We start from the raw sequence: 17,805 nt of genomic DNA, 5'->3' as shown, positions 1-17,805 counted from the left end.
GGCTTCTCTCATAGAAGGAGGCAATGTAAACGTTTTAAACATATGATTAAAAAGAGATAAAAAGTTTTGGCATGAGCGTTTCAGCATACAGAGTAAGAATTCTACGGGGTTACTGTCCAGGCCGGGAGACTTTGATTTAGAAGATTTAGCTACAGCATCAGCACCCTATCAAGAAACTTGAACATCAGTGTAGTTTCTGCCGGGGCCCTAGACGTATACAGATTCCCAAAGAACGACCTAAACTGTTCTGCCACCAATCAGGACTCTGTGAGCGGATCACCCGTGAGTGAGCGAAGAGTAATAACTACTGGTGGTCTATCCTCCCGGTGAACTAAATATGCCAAAAGCTTCCCTGCACGCTCCCCATGTTCAAAAACCTTTTGTTTTTGGAAGAATAGTTTTCGTTTGGCATGTTCTTGGTGGAGTTGCTTAACTACTCTGGTAAGTAATTTGAGACTGTTACCCTTGGTGATGGAGGGAATCAAAGATATATTCCTGTTCATCAAATGAATAAGCACTGTACTGCTCGTCTCAGAGCCATTTCTGACTCAGGATTTCAGTCTGGCTATATGGGAAGTGAGCGTGGACCTCACGAATAGTTTGAATGCCTCCCAGACTGCCACAGTTGGAGCCGAGTGTTTGTTCTCTGTAAAAAAACAATGCCACTGGGCCTCAAGTCCTTCCTCCACAAGTATCAGCGTAAGCCAAAAAAGGGTTGAGCTGCCAAGTACCAGGTGATTTCTCTTGCTGCAGTTTAAGTTGTGCCCAGTATGGGCTTTGATCAGATAGGGACCTGGCTACAAAAACCGCTGCAGTCAGCCGAGGAAGCAAGGTCTCCGAGACAAGTATAAAGTCTATTGCGGACAAGGAGCGGTGCGAGGGGGAAAAGCACGAGAAGGCCTGAGTGTTGGGATATAATGTCCTCCAAGTGTATCAAACTAAATTCAGCCACCAATTTAGCAAAACGAGAGACAGCAACTGTGGACTGGGTGGACGTGTTACTATGAAGCCTGTCTACTTGCGGGTTCATGGTAGTGTTAAAATCCCCCAGCCAAATGACAGGAACAGCAGGGTGATGGGCCATAAAGTCAAATTCCGCCATAATGACCGTTACCACAAAAGGGGGGGGGGGGGTACAGAATATACCATTACAAATATTGGTTCATCAAAGCATAGAGGAAAACATATCCACCCAGGGGGGTCAACCAGAGAGTCCCGGAGCTCGAAATGCACAGATTTGTCGATAAGAACAGAAAACACCCCTCAAGTGTGTGGTAAAGGAAGAATGATAAGTCCAGCCTATCCAGGGGCATCTGAGGGCAAGTTGCAACCGGCCCCCAACATGAGTCTCTACCAGCACTATGTCTGCCCTTTGTTTTTTAAAGGTGACAGAACACTGCCAACCTCTTAATTTTATCACCAAGGCTGTGAACATTCCATGTGAGTAACTTCAGTGTGGCCATTGTACCAGATTAAAATATATGCGGTCATGCGCTCCGGGAGTCTCCACCACCAACCCCCCCCAACACATATCCATCAATCCCCATGTATTTGAACCCACCCAGCACAACAATTTGTAATATACACCAAAGTAAGTGACCAAGCAATGTAGAACCAGAGACCCTCCAGGTTCAGAACAGTACCTTGCATCAGAGAACAAAAACAACAACCCACCCTGCACTGTCCCAAACTTGTGCGGGTATATTTCCCGTTGGACCAACATCTAGACAACCGAGCCCCACAAATCAGTATGCAAAATATGATAGAAACATAAAAATAGTAAATAATAAACACCATATTGCCATATTGTCCTGTAACTAGACAAAAAAAACGTGCCTCTTGTACGGAGCCCTCCCATCGGTACCAACATGGGGGTAACATCATGCTGGGCGGCATGGAGCTCCATAAAAATCTATCCGCCAGCCGGTGGGCCAACGACGGAGGGAGTAGTCTGCCGGAAAAAAATCAACCAGGACCCCCAATTAGACAGTCAAAGATTGGAATGTCAAGGCCGAGCACAGAACAGTTCTTCCTTTCGCAGTTCATTTCGGCACCAGAAGGACAGTCCCCCAGAAGGCATGTTCCAGTAATAAGAGGATAATTAAGGGACTGGGGCGCCCTCACAGTAAGCAGCCAGAGCCCGAGCCTTAGGACACACAAAGCCAATGGATGAGATTGGAGGGACAATAATGTTCTGGATCAATAGCATGGCTTCATAAAAATGTAAAGAAAATAAATCTGTGAGAATCAAGAGTAAAAGGTCAGATATAGGGACACTTGGGAGGCAGTGTCCCTCTCTTGTCATCGGAATTTGTCCAATTTGGCCAAGGAATCCACTGCTTTTTTTTTGCGGCGACATGTCCCAGGTCCAGCAGGGTAGTAATGCTGACTGATCGGGTGGTAATAAGGATAAATTATAAACGGAGATCAAGCCGGCGGAGCTCCTCTCACTCACGTTCTACCGCATGCCGCTCTAGGTCACACCCCCCCAAAGGTCTTCTGCTTTTAAGAAATATAAAATTTGGGGTGGGAGTCGGTGGCCCTGCAGTAAACTTTCACGCATGCATTTTTGTGCATATGAAAAATTGGTTAGGTCATTTTAGGTACAAAATGCAAGTTTAAAAAGGGGTAAAACCAACATCATTATCAAGCAATACAGTAGTTTTACCTATCCAGTGCTGGGCCCTTGCTGCCTAGTACTAACAGGAGTGACTACAGTATCGCTCCTGTCAGCAGGGCTTTTTGTTTCCTCCAGAGTGCTGTCACTTATTCTAAAAGCACTGTACTGAGGATTTGGTAAGTAGTGGGTGGAAGAGTTCTGTACTGGAATTTCTATACTGGAATTGAGTAAGGGGGGGGGAGCTCTGTATTAAGGGGGGGACACAAGTCCTGATGCACCTGAGCTATCCCACCGGGAAGCTGTCAAAACCAACAACCAATCATGGGTGGTGGAGGCTTTTCCCCTCCCTGCAGCCACACATATGCAGGTGGCAAGCACACCTGAGCTCATTCCCTAGTGATGAACTTTGAAAGGGTGGGGGTTGATTAAGGAAGAGCTATGTGCTGGGAGGGGGGGGGGGGGAAGGAGCATTGGTGTTTCTTCCAGTGACATCCCAATGCAAGAATGTTTAAGTGGCACCACCAACACAGGGACATTTTTTTCCTTTCAGCGACACCTCCAACCAGGGGCTTTTTTTGTTCAGTGACACGACATATTCAAGGACACAATTTACATTTTGGCAACACCACCGAGGGGATTTTTTTTGTTCCAGTGACACCAATGATTAGGGGACATTTTTTTCATTTCAGTCACAACACCAATCTAGGGACCTTTTTATTTTCTCTTTGCCACTGTTAGCCCCATATTTGTGCACGGATTCCAAGTTCATTGCAGTGTACCACAAATATCGCTACTACTTCATTGCATGCCACAAACATTAAAAACATTTTGTCATGTGCTGCTATCGCTCCTGTCTCCTTTACTCAACATCTTCAAAAAGGCTTTACTATGCTACACACTGTTGGAGGGCTTTTTTCTATTGATCAGTCCCTTGTTACCATACCCTGCACGGTTGTATGGTCTCTAAATGATCTAAAGCCTTGGGGTCTATAACGGAACCGCCGACCCATACTGTACTTGTGGTCTTCCGTCACTGTACGGCTTCCTTGCAGTCATGAACATAGATATCAAATCCTAGCCGCCCCCATACAAAGCTATCCAACAACTTAGCTTGTACTGGAATCTCTCTTTATCAAACAGTCACACAGAATTTATATACAGCATGGACATCCCCCTCCTGATCAAATTATCACATACAGGTCAGGGGTTACCTAATTACATTAACATATGCAGATGAAATTGTATACAGAAATAGAATTAACCTGAACTAATGATCTAGCTGTCTGGACAGAATACACATCCCACCTCATTACACAAACAATAGGGAGAGCCTGTCTGACATTGAAGTACAATACACATTAGCATAAGTGTAAATACAGACCTCATTTGAAACAATCCAAACCATTAAGTATATGTTTCACTCCCAGTGACGGTGAGTACCGTCACAGGGTCCAATCAGACAGGTTATTTCAGACTTATGATCTTCTTCATCCTCTGAGCACAAGATTGGCTAAAGCTATAAAAGTCACACACTAATTACTAGCTCTCGGACTACTGAATAAAAGTTATAATTTTCTCTATTGTTCATTGATGGATGCAGTCTTATGTTCTCAACAGAAGTAGGGTTATGCTGCCCCCTACAGGAGTAGGACACTAGGCAGAAAAGTTCTGGCTATGCCTATGGGCAGTTCCAGGGGGTATACCCCCCTCTTGCTATAGGATGTCAGTTTTAAACCGCCTAGTCAGGAGTAAGGACCTGGTTCATTCTAGCTAGTTTACTTCACTGGATTTTTTTCCTGTGAGATCTACAAACAACTATGCCGGATCTGGGCGATGAGATGGATATATAGATCCAGTGGTCACCCCAGCTGGCCAGCAATCGCAGACCCCCAGCTCCACACTAGGTCGGCTGCGACATAGTCCCACCGGACGGGGACTGGTCCTGCAAGTTAAACATCTCGCCAGGTCGCATACGACCGGGCCTATGCCCGAATCGTAGTGTTCCCTATGGGCCGACAGCCCTCCCACTTCAGCAGCGAGGGGTTCCGTCAGGAGATGGCGCCCGCCTGTTCCTGGTATGGCGAGTAACCTGTCCCCCACCCCCCTCCTCTCCCCCTGGCGGGCTTTTTGGGTGGAAGCGGGCCCCTCCTTGGGACGGTCGTACCCTCACATTCCCGAGTTCCTCTCTGTCCCGTCACGCACCCCCCCCCCCCCAATCTGTCCCCCCTCCACTCAATACTGGGGGCTATGGGGCAATGAGAGCTACTCCTGGGGGCTGGGACCGGGCGTAGGCTGACGGTGGGGGTGGGAATTTACCGTTTCTCCCATGGCCCCCTTCCTGTCAATCCCATCCAGGAGGCTGGGGGGTCCCCTCGAGGGCCCCTAGAAGCTCTATAGGCCGCCATTTTTTTTTTAGCCTACATGTGCTGAGATTGGCGGCCATCTTAGTACACCCGGCATGGCCATTTTTCGGTGGATCCCATTGTAAACAATGGCAGCCATGTTCTTGGAGTCCCTGGAGGCGTTTTTTTTTTTTTGTGGTGGTGGAGCCCCTCCCTATACCCTAGTGCCCACACTCAGGTTTTTCTATGAGGATTGAGATTGCTGCAGACACGTGTTGTACAGACGTTCTTTCCTGGTGCATCTTTGGTGGGGTGGTGAGTCTGGGAGGTCTCTCCCTCTCTGCTGGGGGTCTCTGTGCATTTTGCCTGACCTCTTGGGGGCGCTAGAACGTGGTGGGATGTTTAAAAAAAAAAAAGTAAACTTTTTGCTGCGGGGTTTCCCTGGTGCACCATGGACCCTGCGGAACATTTTTCCCTATCTGACCCCCTCAAGGGGGCCGCTGGGCCCTCCGGACCCCAGCTATCTATAGATGCACTATCAGCGGTCTTGGAATCCTTTGTGTCCCGAGTGGAGGTGGCCTGTAAGGGACGGGGTGCCAAAAAACACCCCCGCCTACCCCTGCCTCATTTGATGTGTCAGATTCTGAATCCGATTCAGCCACCGCAGACGTGGGTCTCCCTTCTGGGTCTACTACCTCGCGCCCTGTCTCCTCTGATAGTGAGGAGGACTCTTCTCCCTCCGCTACCGCGCAAGAAAAGGCGCTGGTGGACGCACTGGTTGTTTGTGTGTGAGACCCTAAAAATGAAGGACACAGCTGCGACTGCGACCCAGGTTACGTTTGGCACTCACAAGCCATCCAGAGCGGTTAAAGGTTTTCCCCCCATCCCGCGTATTTTGACAACATGGTAAAAAAAAAAAAAAAGTGGGACTGTCCAAAGCGTCCCCCTGGGGTGCCTAAGCGAATTGCTAGGCGCTATCCCTTTGAGGAGTCCCTTATTAAAAAGTGGACTGTGCCACCTACGGTGGACCCTCTGGTCTCCAGGCTGAATAAAGCTACCATGATTCCAGTGGAGGATTCCCTGTCCTTTAAGGATCCAGCAGATAGAAAGGCGGAGTCTGTGGTCCGCAATATGTACTCCCTGGTGGGCTCTGCACTTAGACCGGTGTTTACTATTGACCTTCTGTCACAAACTTTAACCGAATGGGCTACATTACTACGCCGTGACCTGGAGGGGGGGGGGGGGGTACAACGTCCCTCTACTTTAAAGGTGCTGACGAACCAGTTGATCCAGGGGCTGCATTTTGTTTGTGATGCCTCGCTGGATGTGGCTCCAATATTGGCACGACTGTGGGTGTTGGCAGTGGTCCTCTGGTGTATACTTTGGTTAAAATGCTGGTCTGCAGATCAGACTTCTAAGAAGGCTTTGACTGATCTACCTTTTCAAGGTGATCGCCTGTTTGGGTCTTACAAGGGGTAAGAGTACTTTTCTCCCACAGGCTAACAATGGTAAAGGACGCTCGTCGTAGACGGGGCCTCTCCTTTTCAGCACTAGAAACGTTTTTTCATCCCTCAGGGACGAGTGATAAAAGTTTAAAGTCTTTCAGGGCCTCCTTGGGTGGCTCCAAGCAACCCTGGTGTGGAAAACCGAAATCAGATTTCTCCAGTCCTGCGGATAAGGCCCCTTCGGCCTGAAGGTGCGTCCTCACCAGTATCTGGGGTGGGGGGACATCTTTGCTGGTTCCCGGACGTGTGGTTATCCCAGATACGAGACAAGTGGGTTCACGAGGTCATACGGTCCGGTTACAAGATCGAATTTCGATCTGTCCCCTCCGGTAAGGTATATCCCTTCCAATGTGCGACTGCCCCTAGATCGCCTACAGGCTCTCTTTGGGGTGGTACGGGACCTGTTACAACAAGGGGTAATAGTTCCGGTTCCGTTCTCTGAATGTTTTCAGGGCTTTTACTCAAACAGGTTTAAGGTCCCCCAGGAAGGAGGGCAAGGTGCTATTCTGGACCTGAAGGCACTGAATGGCTTTGTGAGAGTTCAAAACTTCAAGATGGAATCCGTTCGCAGGGTGGTGGCTTTCCTACACCAGGGGAATTTCATTGCCTCCAAAGATGCCTACCTTTACATCCCAATGTGTGCAGGACAGCAACTGTTTCTGCGTTTTGCCATGACAGAGGATCACTCTCAGTTTGTGGAGTTACCCTTTGGTCTCGCCTCTGCTCCTCAGGTCTTCACAAAAGGTGTTGGCTCCGGTCCTGCCTTTATTACACCAGCGGGGATATCGGTCCTGGGTTTTCTGGACGATCTGCTTCTCTGTGCGAAGTCTCCCTTGACGCTGGTGACAAACTTAGAGGAGATCACCATGAGAACTCTGGAGGAGTTTGGGTGGCTTCTGAATCTCCAGAAGTCGTGACTGGTTCCTTCCATGAGACTGGACTATCTGGGCCTGACTTTGGATTCGTCCTCAGCCAGGGTGTTTCTTCCTTCGGACAAACTTCAACAACGCCAGTCTGCGATTCAGTCATTATTGTCCAGCAAATGGTCGACACTTCGGACTTGTATAGAAGTTCTAGGACTGATTGTGCCGTCCTTCGAGGTGATACCTTCTGCTCAATTTTACTTGAGAATACTCCAGTAGGAATTTATTCTCAAATAGAACAAAGATCCAAGTTTTCTGGACAATCCGATCCAGTTGAGCCAGGTGACCAGGGGGTCCCTGTTATGGTGGCTTCGGTTCCTAACACTCAAAACAAGGAAAATCTTTTCTCCCCATCTAATGGAAAAATATTCTGGAGCTGAGAGCAATCAGGCTTTGCCTAGTCCACTGGACAGAGCACCTTTGGGGCTGTCCAGTGCGCATTTAATTGGACAATGCTACGGCTGTGGCTTATGTCAATCACCAAGGGGGCACCAGGAGTGTCCTTGCGGCCTTAGAGGTGGCGAGCATCCTTCGATGGACGAAACGGTTTGTTCAAGCTCTTTCCGCTGTTCACATTCCAGGAGTGACAAATTGGTAGGCGGATTTGCTCAGTCGGCAGACCTTGGCTCTAGGGGAATGGTCTCTCCATCTGGAGGTGTTCCAGCAGCTGTGCCTTCGTTGGGGTACTCCAGACGTAGATCTGTTGGTGTCCCGGAGCAACAGGAATCCTTGTGGCCCTGGAATGGCCTCGCCGGGCTTTGTACGCCAACCTGGTAAGGCTAGTTGCAGACATTCCTTGGAGACTTCCTCTCAGAGGATCTGCTGTGGTCTCAAGGACCAATCTTCCATCCTGCTTTACGGTCGCTGGCTTTGACAGCTTGGCTGTTAAAAGCCAGGTGCTGAAGGACAGGGGATTGAAAAGCGACTTCTAGAAAGATCTATCAAGCCATACAGGCTGCCATTTAAGGGTGTTTTTAATCTCCCTTGAGGGTGTTTATTTTTTCAGGTGGGTCTCATCTTGTTGTTCTGATGAGTCCCATGCTGCCTGGTTGGCTGTGGTTCAGCCTTGGGGAATTATTTTCTGCTGTTTCCACCCCTCATGTTTTATGGCACTGCTTTGGGACCGTCCCTACTGCCATTGAGAACAGAAGACTGCGTCCGTCAATGAGCGTTAGAGAAAATAGGATTTTTGTCCTACTGTAAAACCCTTTTCTCTAAAGTTCGACGGACGCAGTACCTGCCCTTCTATTATTGTGTTGATATTGTTTTCCCTGACACTGCTTTGATACAAAACTGACATCCTATAGCAGGGAGAGAGGGTATACCCCCTGGGACTGCCCATAGGAGTAGCCAGAACTTTTTTCTGCCTAGTGTCCTACTCCTGTAGGGGGCAGCATAAACCTACTGCTGCTATTGAGAACAGAAGACTGCGTCCGTCAATGAACTTCAGAGAAAATAATTTTACGGTAAGACAAAAATCCCATTTTTTCCTATTAGATGCAGCTCACTCTCCTGATCCAGGGAAAGGCAGGTAATTTACCAGCAAGAACCCATGACCCACAAGACATACAGTTACCAACCCTCCAAATGTAAAGGGAGACTCAATGAGAGTGACTGATACCAAAACTCAAAGATTGTAGGAACGGTTTCTTAATAAGAGACATTTATTGCTTTGCATGGTGTGAAAAAAGCAATTACCTCAGGAGGTTTTTAAAGCATTTTTCAGTCCATCAATTGCAATCTGGGATTTCCGCTCACTTCCCATCTTCCACTGCCACATGCAGTTGAGGAAATCCACTTTAACAGAGGCAGACAGTAATAAAAACCTGACAGTTTCGGAAACCTCACCCATTCAAAAACAATAGAAAAGGTTTTGGCTGGCAAGAATAATTCAAAGTAAAGAGATATCACTAAACATTATTACGGCACTAAAGATAATAGCTTTGTTTCCTAAAAATATAAAGCTAGCCATATTTTCAGACTTAATCTGCCGAGCTGTTCAATAGGTTTATGCTGAATCATTAAAATTTAGTGAGGAAGGGATAAAATCAAGTAAGGAAATGTACATAATGAGGACAGAGAAAGCAACGGTTTTCTAACCCTTTCCAAGTCTATCCAAAGTTAACAAGAAATACAAACATAGTTACTTTTCCTCCTATGACTTTTAGGCAGCGAGAAGCTTCCCTGCACAGCCTGGGGGAGTTATTTTTTATTCCGCCTCCTTGTCTTTTCCCCTTGGAGATAGCTTTGCGCTTGGTTTGTCCTCTCCTGGTTTCCAGGGGGCAATCTCCTCTGACGTTGGCATTCCAAGGCTGTCTCCCAATGATGACATCACGTCCGCTTTGCGTGGTGATGTTGTGCGTACGTGTGGTTTATGCATGATCTAGAGGGGCATACATCCCACACTATAACTTGGATTTAAACCAAAAATCGTTCGAACATTCCTTCTTCCTTGGGCAGGATATTGCCTTGGACTCCATATGTCCTAATTTACCAAAGTGATTAGTCTTTTTGGCAATTATACCAGCCTTTGACTGGCAATATTTATATATATTTCTTGAGTATCTTTTGAGTATTTTCTCAATATCTTTTGAACATCTAACAATCTTAAAGGTATTTTGCTACTTGAAGCCAATAGTCACAAGATACTACTTGTAGGATGACTTTGTAAGAACCCTGTTCATGCAGCAACTTCAGTTTACACTTCATGCCCCCCGCATGGTTAGTACCCTAGTCATATAGTAACTACCAGCACAAGTGCACCGACTGCCCATGTTAAATTTCCATATTATGGTTTGGAAATTCCTGTAAAGTGCTGCAGGTTTGCGGCCTTGTCCATGCTCTGACGCATTTACAGATTTGTCCTCCTGCAAGTTTTAAATGGTTCGTCCCTCCCGGATTATGGCCAGAGCGATCGAGGAAAAAGTACCTGAAATTTTAATTGCTTAGGTTTAGACCTACTATCCCCACGTTGTAAGGTAAAAAAATGATGCACAAAAGATATATACTCAGTGAAGCCTTTGATTAGATTTGAAGAGTTATGCATTTGGTAATGTACTGGGTGATGTTCTAACATATGTATTTTGATCTAGATATTCCTCATCTCCCTGATGAAGATTTTGATTTCTGTAAATAAATTGTACTGGGGTTCTTTCTCACAGGAGTATTATGTATAAATAATTTGTATAGTGTGCCTGCTGCTATTAGAGTGATCATTGCATTATTATGGGGACAAAATACACCAGAGCTCATTTAAGTGCAGTTTTGATTTTAACATTGTATGAGTAAAACTATTATTTTTTACATCATTGTATTGGTTAATTTATTGTTCGTTGCCTACAAGTCCTAGGGGGAAATGTAACTAATTTTGTGTGGCCAATCATGATGAGCAGCATTTTTCTCCATGTGATATTTTTCTTTTAGTAAATGAACAAGAAATAAAGTTTTAGTTGGGAGCTCTTGTGAAAGACAACAGTTTATGTTGCTTGAAATACTGACTTCTCTACCAAATACCAGAGACTGTCATTAATGGATTGGTTCAGCTCCTAGTTTTCTACTCTTCTGGAGGTGTTATAGTTCATGGTTAGACTGGAATGACAGAGCTATGTAAAATTAGGTAATTACCCAATAAATGGTAATACAAAGCATAGGAAAACAAATCATTACCTCCTTCAGACCAATAGCGTATGTCTGTGGTTCACAGTTCTCTCGAAGATTGAACATCTTGTACAACTGTTTGGCAAGGTGTCCATGACAGCCTTCCCCAAAGATGGTGACTTTAGCATGGAGTTCCAGACCACGTTCAAAGTTTGACTACAGGAACCAAAAACAGTACCTATGTTAAGCCATTTGCCCTATAAAATGATCTCTCATAGCTAAGAATAAAAAAACAAAAAATACAAAAAACAAAACAAAACAAAACATGCAACTAGTTTAACAAGGATTTCAAACTACAGCAGAATTATATTTGACTGCTTTCTCTTTCCTTGTCTACAAAAACAATTTTGGATGAAAGAACTTCCTCTTTACCATAAGGCTTTATTAACATAGCTTAAGTATAAAAATGTAGAAAAAAAAAAAAGAGTAATCTTTAAGTATCTATCTTATTTTTTTTTTACCTTTGGTGAGCCATCCTTATGAATTCCTACATCATTTGTTGCAATGCCTTTAACACTGCCATCCTCATGGAAAAGCACCTACAAAGTAAGCAGAATTGACTTTAAGGCTGTGGATCACTCCATGTAAAACATGCATGTTTCAAAAAATTATAAATACCACTACTAACTAAATGATAGAATTGTGCTGTAATAGGTGAAGAAAGTAATCAAAAACAGTGTTCACATATTTACGTCATGATACCCCATGACATCTCCAACACAAAGGTGATGGCAGCCACTCTGGCCTCCCCATAATCCAAGGCATGTTTAGATAGGGAGAGGCTGTATAAGGCTGTAAAGTAGGCCTTAATCACAATGTCTCATAAGCATCACAGAATAGAATCTCTCTTCTCAATAATAGAAAAAAACAATACACAGCCATATGCAGCCCTTCTGCTCTGACACTTTGAGCACTTCTTATATGATCTAGTAAAATCCATTTGGTAACAGGTTAAATTAAAAAGAATACATTCTGTACAACAACAAAGTACAAACCAAATGGAGAAACCAGATGGCAGTCACGCAACATAAAATGGACACTTGCCTCTGCTGCAGCATAGCCAGGATAGATTTCAACCCCCAAAGACTCTGCTTGCTCTCCAAGCCAACTGACAAACTGTCCAAGTCTTACAATATAATTCCCATGATTATTCATTGGAAGACCTAGGATTTAAAAAAAAATAAAAGACAAATCCTTGAACACAATAATCATAAGACTTTGTTAACAGGAAGAAAAATGACCTTCAGCAGTATAAGGTTATTTATCTGAGCTTCCACTGTAAAGGAATGTCCTTGAAAAGTAAACAGAAATTGGACATGGAGAGGTTTCCCTGTTACAGGCAAGGATAATTCCTATTCACTGTTGTAACCTTGAAGGGCATTTTCACCTTCAATGTTCACTACTTTATAGTTTCCTTTTGTAAATAGGAGAAACAGTTAACCTACTGTGCTATGCACCCTGAATTACTAGGCGTGAAAATAGTGACAAAGTAAACTGGTCACTTCATACTCCAGATGACCTCGTAAATGGAACACACCATGTCCCTATTCATAGTCTATACACTTTTTTTTTGTTTTAAATATTGGGACTTTAAGGCTCCTTTCACACTTATGCGACGTGATTTTACGGCGCGATTTTGACGCGACTGACGCGATTTAGAAAGCAATGGCTATGGCTCAAAACGTAATCAAATCGTGGCAAAGTAGTGCAGGAACTACTTTGAAGTCGGTGCAACTTCAAAAACGCACTGATATGAATGGGGCTCATTGAAAATAATGGAAAACGACTTGTCATGCAATTTTGCGGTCCAAAATTGCGGGACAAGTCGCACTAGTGTGAAAGGGGCCTAAAAAGGTGTTATATACACAAAATAATACGAACCAGACATGCAAGTTTATAAGCCATCAAATTGTTTATATTACTTCTTAATGAAAACGTATTAAAATAAAAATATTCTAAACACATTTACCAACAATGAAAAGCATAGTACTTGATTTGTTTGCAAGCTCTCATAAGGCAATATAATCCAGCATGTATTTATAATAACCAATGTTTAAAAAAAAAAACGGAATTTTTGTAAAATCTTACCTGTAAAATTATTTTCTCCGAGTCCTCCGACAGTCGCCGCCTCTTCATATTCGTCACATATGGGGTATTCGACTTTGCTCCGAAGGAGTAGCTAGGCAACAGAATATGTTAACATTAAAGCTTTTAACATATCCCACCCTCAAGGGGTGGTCCCCTCAGTCAATACCCTCCTACTTCCTGCAACCATATCTCAGTTTCAGTGGAATAGCAGTAGAGTATACAACCAAACCCCAAAAGAGGGGCGGGGGCGGCGACTGTCGGAGGACTCAGAGAAAGGAATTTTACAGGTAAGATTTTACAAAAATTCCGTTTTCTCTTACGTCCTCCGACAGTCGCCGCCTCTTCATATTCGTCACATATGGGGACGTCCCAAAGCAGTGCAAACATGAGGGGTGGGAAACGCATCCGCGCCGAAAGGCAACGCAGTCTCCGCATCAAAGAAAGGAACCTTACCAAAGGAAGGAAACCAGCTGGGCTACAGGAAAAATAATTGCTCAACAGGAGCAACAACCCAGGAAAAGACAAATAACCAGGGGATAAAAAACCTATCCCAACAGCCAGAGGTCCCCAACAAGGGACCCTAGGGAATTGCCGCACTAAGAACCTTGCGGCCAAAGGAAGCATCCGCCGATGCCTGAACATCTACTTTGTAGAATTTTGTGAAAGTGTGCACGGTCGACCAAGTCGCCGCCTTACACACCTGGGCTACAGAAGCCCCATGACGACAGGCCCAAGACGTACTCAGAGATCTAGTAGAGTGCGCCTTCACAGGCACAGGGGGAACCTTCCCCTGCAAGGCATAGGCCTGTTCAATGGTCTGCCTGATCCATTTAGCGATGGTAGAGGCCGACGCCGCCATGCCCTTCCGAGGACCCTCTGGAAGAACAAACAAGGAGTCCGTCTTTCGAAAAGACTCAGTCGATTTAAGGTAAACCCTTATCGCCCGAACAACATCCAAAGAATGTAACCTCACCTCCTTTGGATGTTAAGGCTTCGCGCACAGCGAAGGCAAGACAATATCCTCATTAAGATGGAATTCCGAAACTCGCTTCGGAAGAAAAGAAGAAGGATTAGGTCGCAAGACCACCTTATCCAAATGAACAACCAGATACGGAGACTTGCAGGACAAAGCCGCCAGCTCCGACACTCTGCGAGCCGAAGTGATCGCAACCAAAAAGGCGACCTTTTTGGACAACATAGACAACGAGATCTCCCTGATCTGTTCAAAAGGAGCACGTTGTAACACAGATAGAACAAGATTCAAGTCCCAAGGGGGCAGAGGATCCCTCCTAGGAGGAACCAGATGCCGCACTCCCTGAACAAAAGTGCCAACCAAGGAGTTGGAAGCCACGGGACGTTGAAACAGAACGGCCAGTGCAGACACCTGACCCTTTATCGTAGCCAGCGCCAAATGCTGATCGACACCCGTTTGAAGGAAGGACAGCACTCGGGAAACCGAGTACGTGCGGGGTGAAAACCCCCTGGACTCACACCAGGCAAAATAGGCCTTCCAAGTACGGAAATAAACCTTTCCCCGAGGAAGACTTCCTCGCGTTGATCAAAGTATGAACGACCTCTGGGGAGAGACCCTTCTCCTTCAGGACCTCGGTCTCAACAGCCAGGCCGTCAAAGCCAGCGACTGTAAAGCAGGATGGTATATCGGTCCTTGAGACAGGAGATCGCCTCGAAGAGGCAGACGCCACGGGGCGTCGACCGCCAGATTCACGAGGTCTGCGTACCAGGACCGGCGAGGCCAGTCCGGAGCCACAAGAATCACCGTGCTGCGTTCCGAGTGTAACCTGCGAAGGAACCTGGACAGCAACTGAATCGGTGGAAACGCGTACTGTACTGATGCCACGGGGCCACTAACGCGTCCGACGCGTCTGCCCGAGGGTCGCGCGTCCTTGCCACGAACCTTCTCACCTTGTTGTTGAGACGAGACGCGAACAGGTCCACATCTGGAAGACCCCACTTCGCGCACAACAACTGGAAGACAGCCGGGTGGAGAGACCATTCCCCCTGATCCAGGGTCTGGCAACTCAGATAGTCCGCCTGCCAGTTCTCCACCCCCGGAATGTGAACCGCCGTTATTGCCGGGACATGAGTCTCGGCCCAAGACAGAATGTCGGCCACTTCTCGAGCCGCTCGGGCACTCCTGGTGCCCCCTTGGTGGTTGATGTAGGCCACCGCCGTGGCATTGTCCGTCTGCACCCGAACCGGGCAGCCCTGCAGCCGGTCCGTCCAGCGATGAAGACAGAGATTTATCGCACGCAATTCCAGAATGTTGATCGGAAGGGAAGACTCCCCCTCCGACCAAGTTCCCTGGGCGGACAGAACACCCAGAACACCACCCCAGCCCGACAGGCTGGCATCCGTGGTGATCACCGTCCACGAGATAGGACGAAACGACTTGCCCCCGGACACCATCGGGGACTGGAGCCACCACAGAAGGTCTCTTCTGGTGCGATGACTCAACGAGATTTGAAGATCCAGAGATTGAGGTCGCCCGTCCCACATGGACAGGATCTCCGCTTGGAGACCCCGCGTGTGAAACTGGGCGAAGGGAATCGCCTCGAAGGCCGAGACCATCAATCCCAGACATCTCATGCACGTCCGCAGAGACGAGTGCGGAACGTCCCTGAGGGACCTGACTTCCTCCTGAAGAGTTCTGAGTTTGTCTTCCGGCAGGAAGACCTTCGCCTGCACCGAGTCCAGAATCATTCCCAGGTAGGGAAGACGAACCGACGGACTCAGCGTCGACTTTGGAAAATTTATCGTCCAACCAAACTCCTGCAGAGTTTGCATCGTGACAGACAGGTCCTTCTCCAGACCCTGGCTGGTCGCAGACCGAACCAGAATGTCGTCCAGATACCCCAGGACAGAAATGCCCTGGGCCCTCAATAATGCCAGAACCGGTGCAAGCACCTTGGTGAAGACCCGCGGAGCCGAGGCGAGACCAAAGGGCAACGCCACGAACTGGTAGTGATCCTCCGCAATGGCAAATCTAAGGTACCTCTGGTGACCCTCGAAAATGGGGATGTGAAGATACGCATCCTTCAAATCGATGGAGGCCATGAATTCCCCCGGAACCAGGGCAGCCACCACCGACCGCAGGGATTCCATGCGGAACTTGCGAACCCGCACAGAGCGGTTCAGGGCCTTCAAGTCCAGAATTGGACGAACCTTGCCCTCCTTTCTGGGCACGGTGAACAGATTGGAATAAAACCCCCGAAATCTGTCCCGATGAGGCACCGGAACTACCACTCCCTGAGCCCGCAGGTCCCGCACCGCCAGGTGCAGGTCCCGTAAACGCTCTGGAGACAGTTGAAGATTTGAGGGAAAAAATCTGCTCTCCGGCCGAGAGAGAAACTCGATCTTGTAACCAGATCGAACGATCTCCTGAACCCATCTGTCCCGCACGCGGGCCAACCAGGGCTGAAGAAAACCGAGCAGGCGTCCCCCCACCCCAAAACTGGGTGAGGGCGCCCCTTCAGGCCGCACTGTTATGGGCTGCGGATCCGGATTGACCGGACTTCTGTTTTCCAGACCAGGGCTTCTTCTGAGAGCCTTGACCTTCGAACGGTTTGCCCTTGTAGTGCGACCGAAAGGCACGAAAGGACCCCTGAGGGGGCCGAAAATTAGCATGCTTCTTCCCAGAAGCCCCCTTAGCCTTGGGGAAATGGGGCAAGAGAGTGCTCTTACCTCCGGTGATCCCCTTAATCAACACATCCAAGGACTCCCCAAAAAGGCGAGACCCATCATAAGGCAGATTGGCTAAGGTCTTACGTGAAGACTGGTCCACCGACCAACATTTCAACCAAACCAGGCGGCGAGACAACACCGCCACGCTGTGCACACGTGCAGCCAACGGGACTAGGTCCAAGTCCGCATCACACAGATACATGACACCCTGGTGGATTTGATCCACCATATCCAGGGTCGCCGGCGAGGCCGAATCGGCCACTAGGACGCGCCTAAGCATCTGCGTCCAACTTGCGATCGCCTGGGCCGCCATGAGAGAGGCAAACAGAGCCTTAAGCATAGAACCCGTAACAGAATAAGTATGACAGGCAAGAGACTCCAATCTCCTATCCGTGGCATCACGGAACACAGGGGAATCCTCTGCAGGAATCGCAGTGGATTTGTTCAAAACCGCAATTGCGTGATCCACTGGGGGTGGTACACACCACCTTTCATCAGTGGAAGGCGAGAAAGGATAACGCAGCTTGAACCTACTTGGTACAGCAAAAGGTTTGCGCAGATTGCGCCATTGTTCCTTAACAGCGCGCTGAAAATCATCATTGCAGGGAAAAACCTGCGGCGTCCTGCGTTTTCTCTGCGTCCCATAAGCCGCCAAGGCAGCGGGGGGACACACTTCATCCTGCAAACGCAGCGTTTGTTTTATGGAAGCAATCAATTCATCCATGATTGCAAGCTCTTCAGGCGAGCCAGGGGGAGAATTATCAACCCCTTCAACTTCAGCCTCCACCTCGGACCCCACTAGATCCAGGGAGGAGCGGGACCCCGATAAGGAGGCCCCCGCCATAACAGCCCCATCACCTTCACCCTCAGAATCAGAGGAAAGAGAAACTCTGGGTCTTTTAGTAGATTGAGCAGCCACCAGCATCTGTACCTGAGCAGCAAGGCCAGCCACAATAGTGGCTAAATCC

General features: G+C 47.4%; 1 protein-coding gene across 1 annotated transcript in view; it reads right to left on the bottom strand.

The window, feature by feature from the left end:
• ETFDH (electron transfer flavoprotein dehydrogenase) overlaps positions 1 to 17,805 on the bottom strand; it is an 81,700-nt gene that overhangs the window by 32,818 nt on the left and 31,077 nt on the right. The window contains exons 5-7 of the mRNA XM_082270637.1: positions 12,092 to 12,210; positions 11,509 to 11,586; positions 11,057 to 11,203 (exon numbers count right to left, since the gene is read on the bottom strand). Of these exons, the coding sequence (XP_082126763.1) occupies positions 11,057 to 11,203; positions 11,509 to 11,586; positions 12,092 to 12,210 (344 nt within the window). The remainder of the gene's footprint in view (positions 1 to 11,056; positions 11,204 to 11,508; positions 11,587 to 12,091; positions 12,211 to 17,805) is intronic.

Source organism: Pelophylax lessonae (genome assembly GCF_965119305.1).
Source record: "Pelophylax lessonae genome assembly, chromosome: 1".
Lineage (NCBI taxonomy): Eukaryota > Metazoa > Chordata > Amphibia > Anura > Ranidae > Pelophylax > Pelophylax lessonae.
Note: the sequence above shows the minus strand (reverse complement) of the source record. Positions and strands in the feature narration are given on the sequence as shown.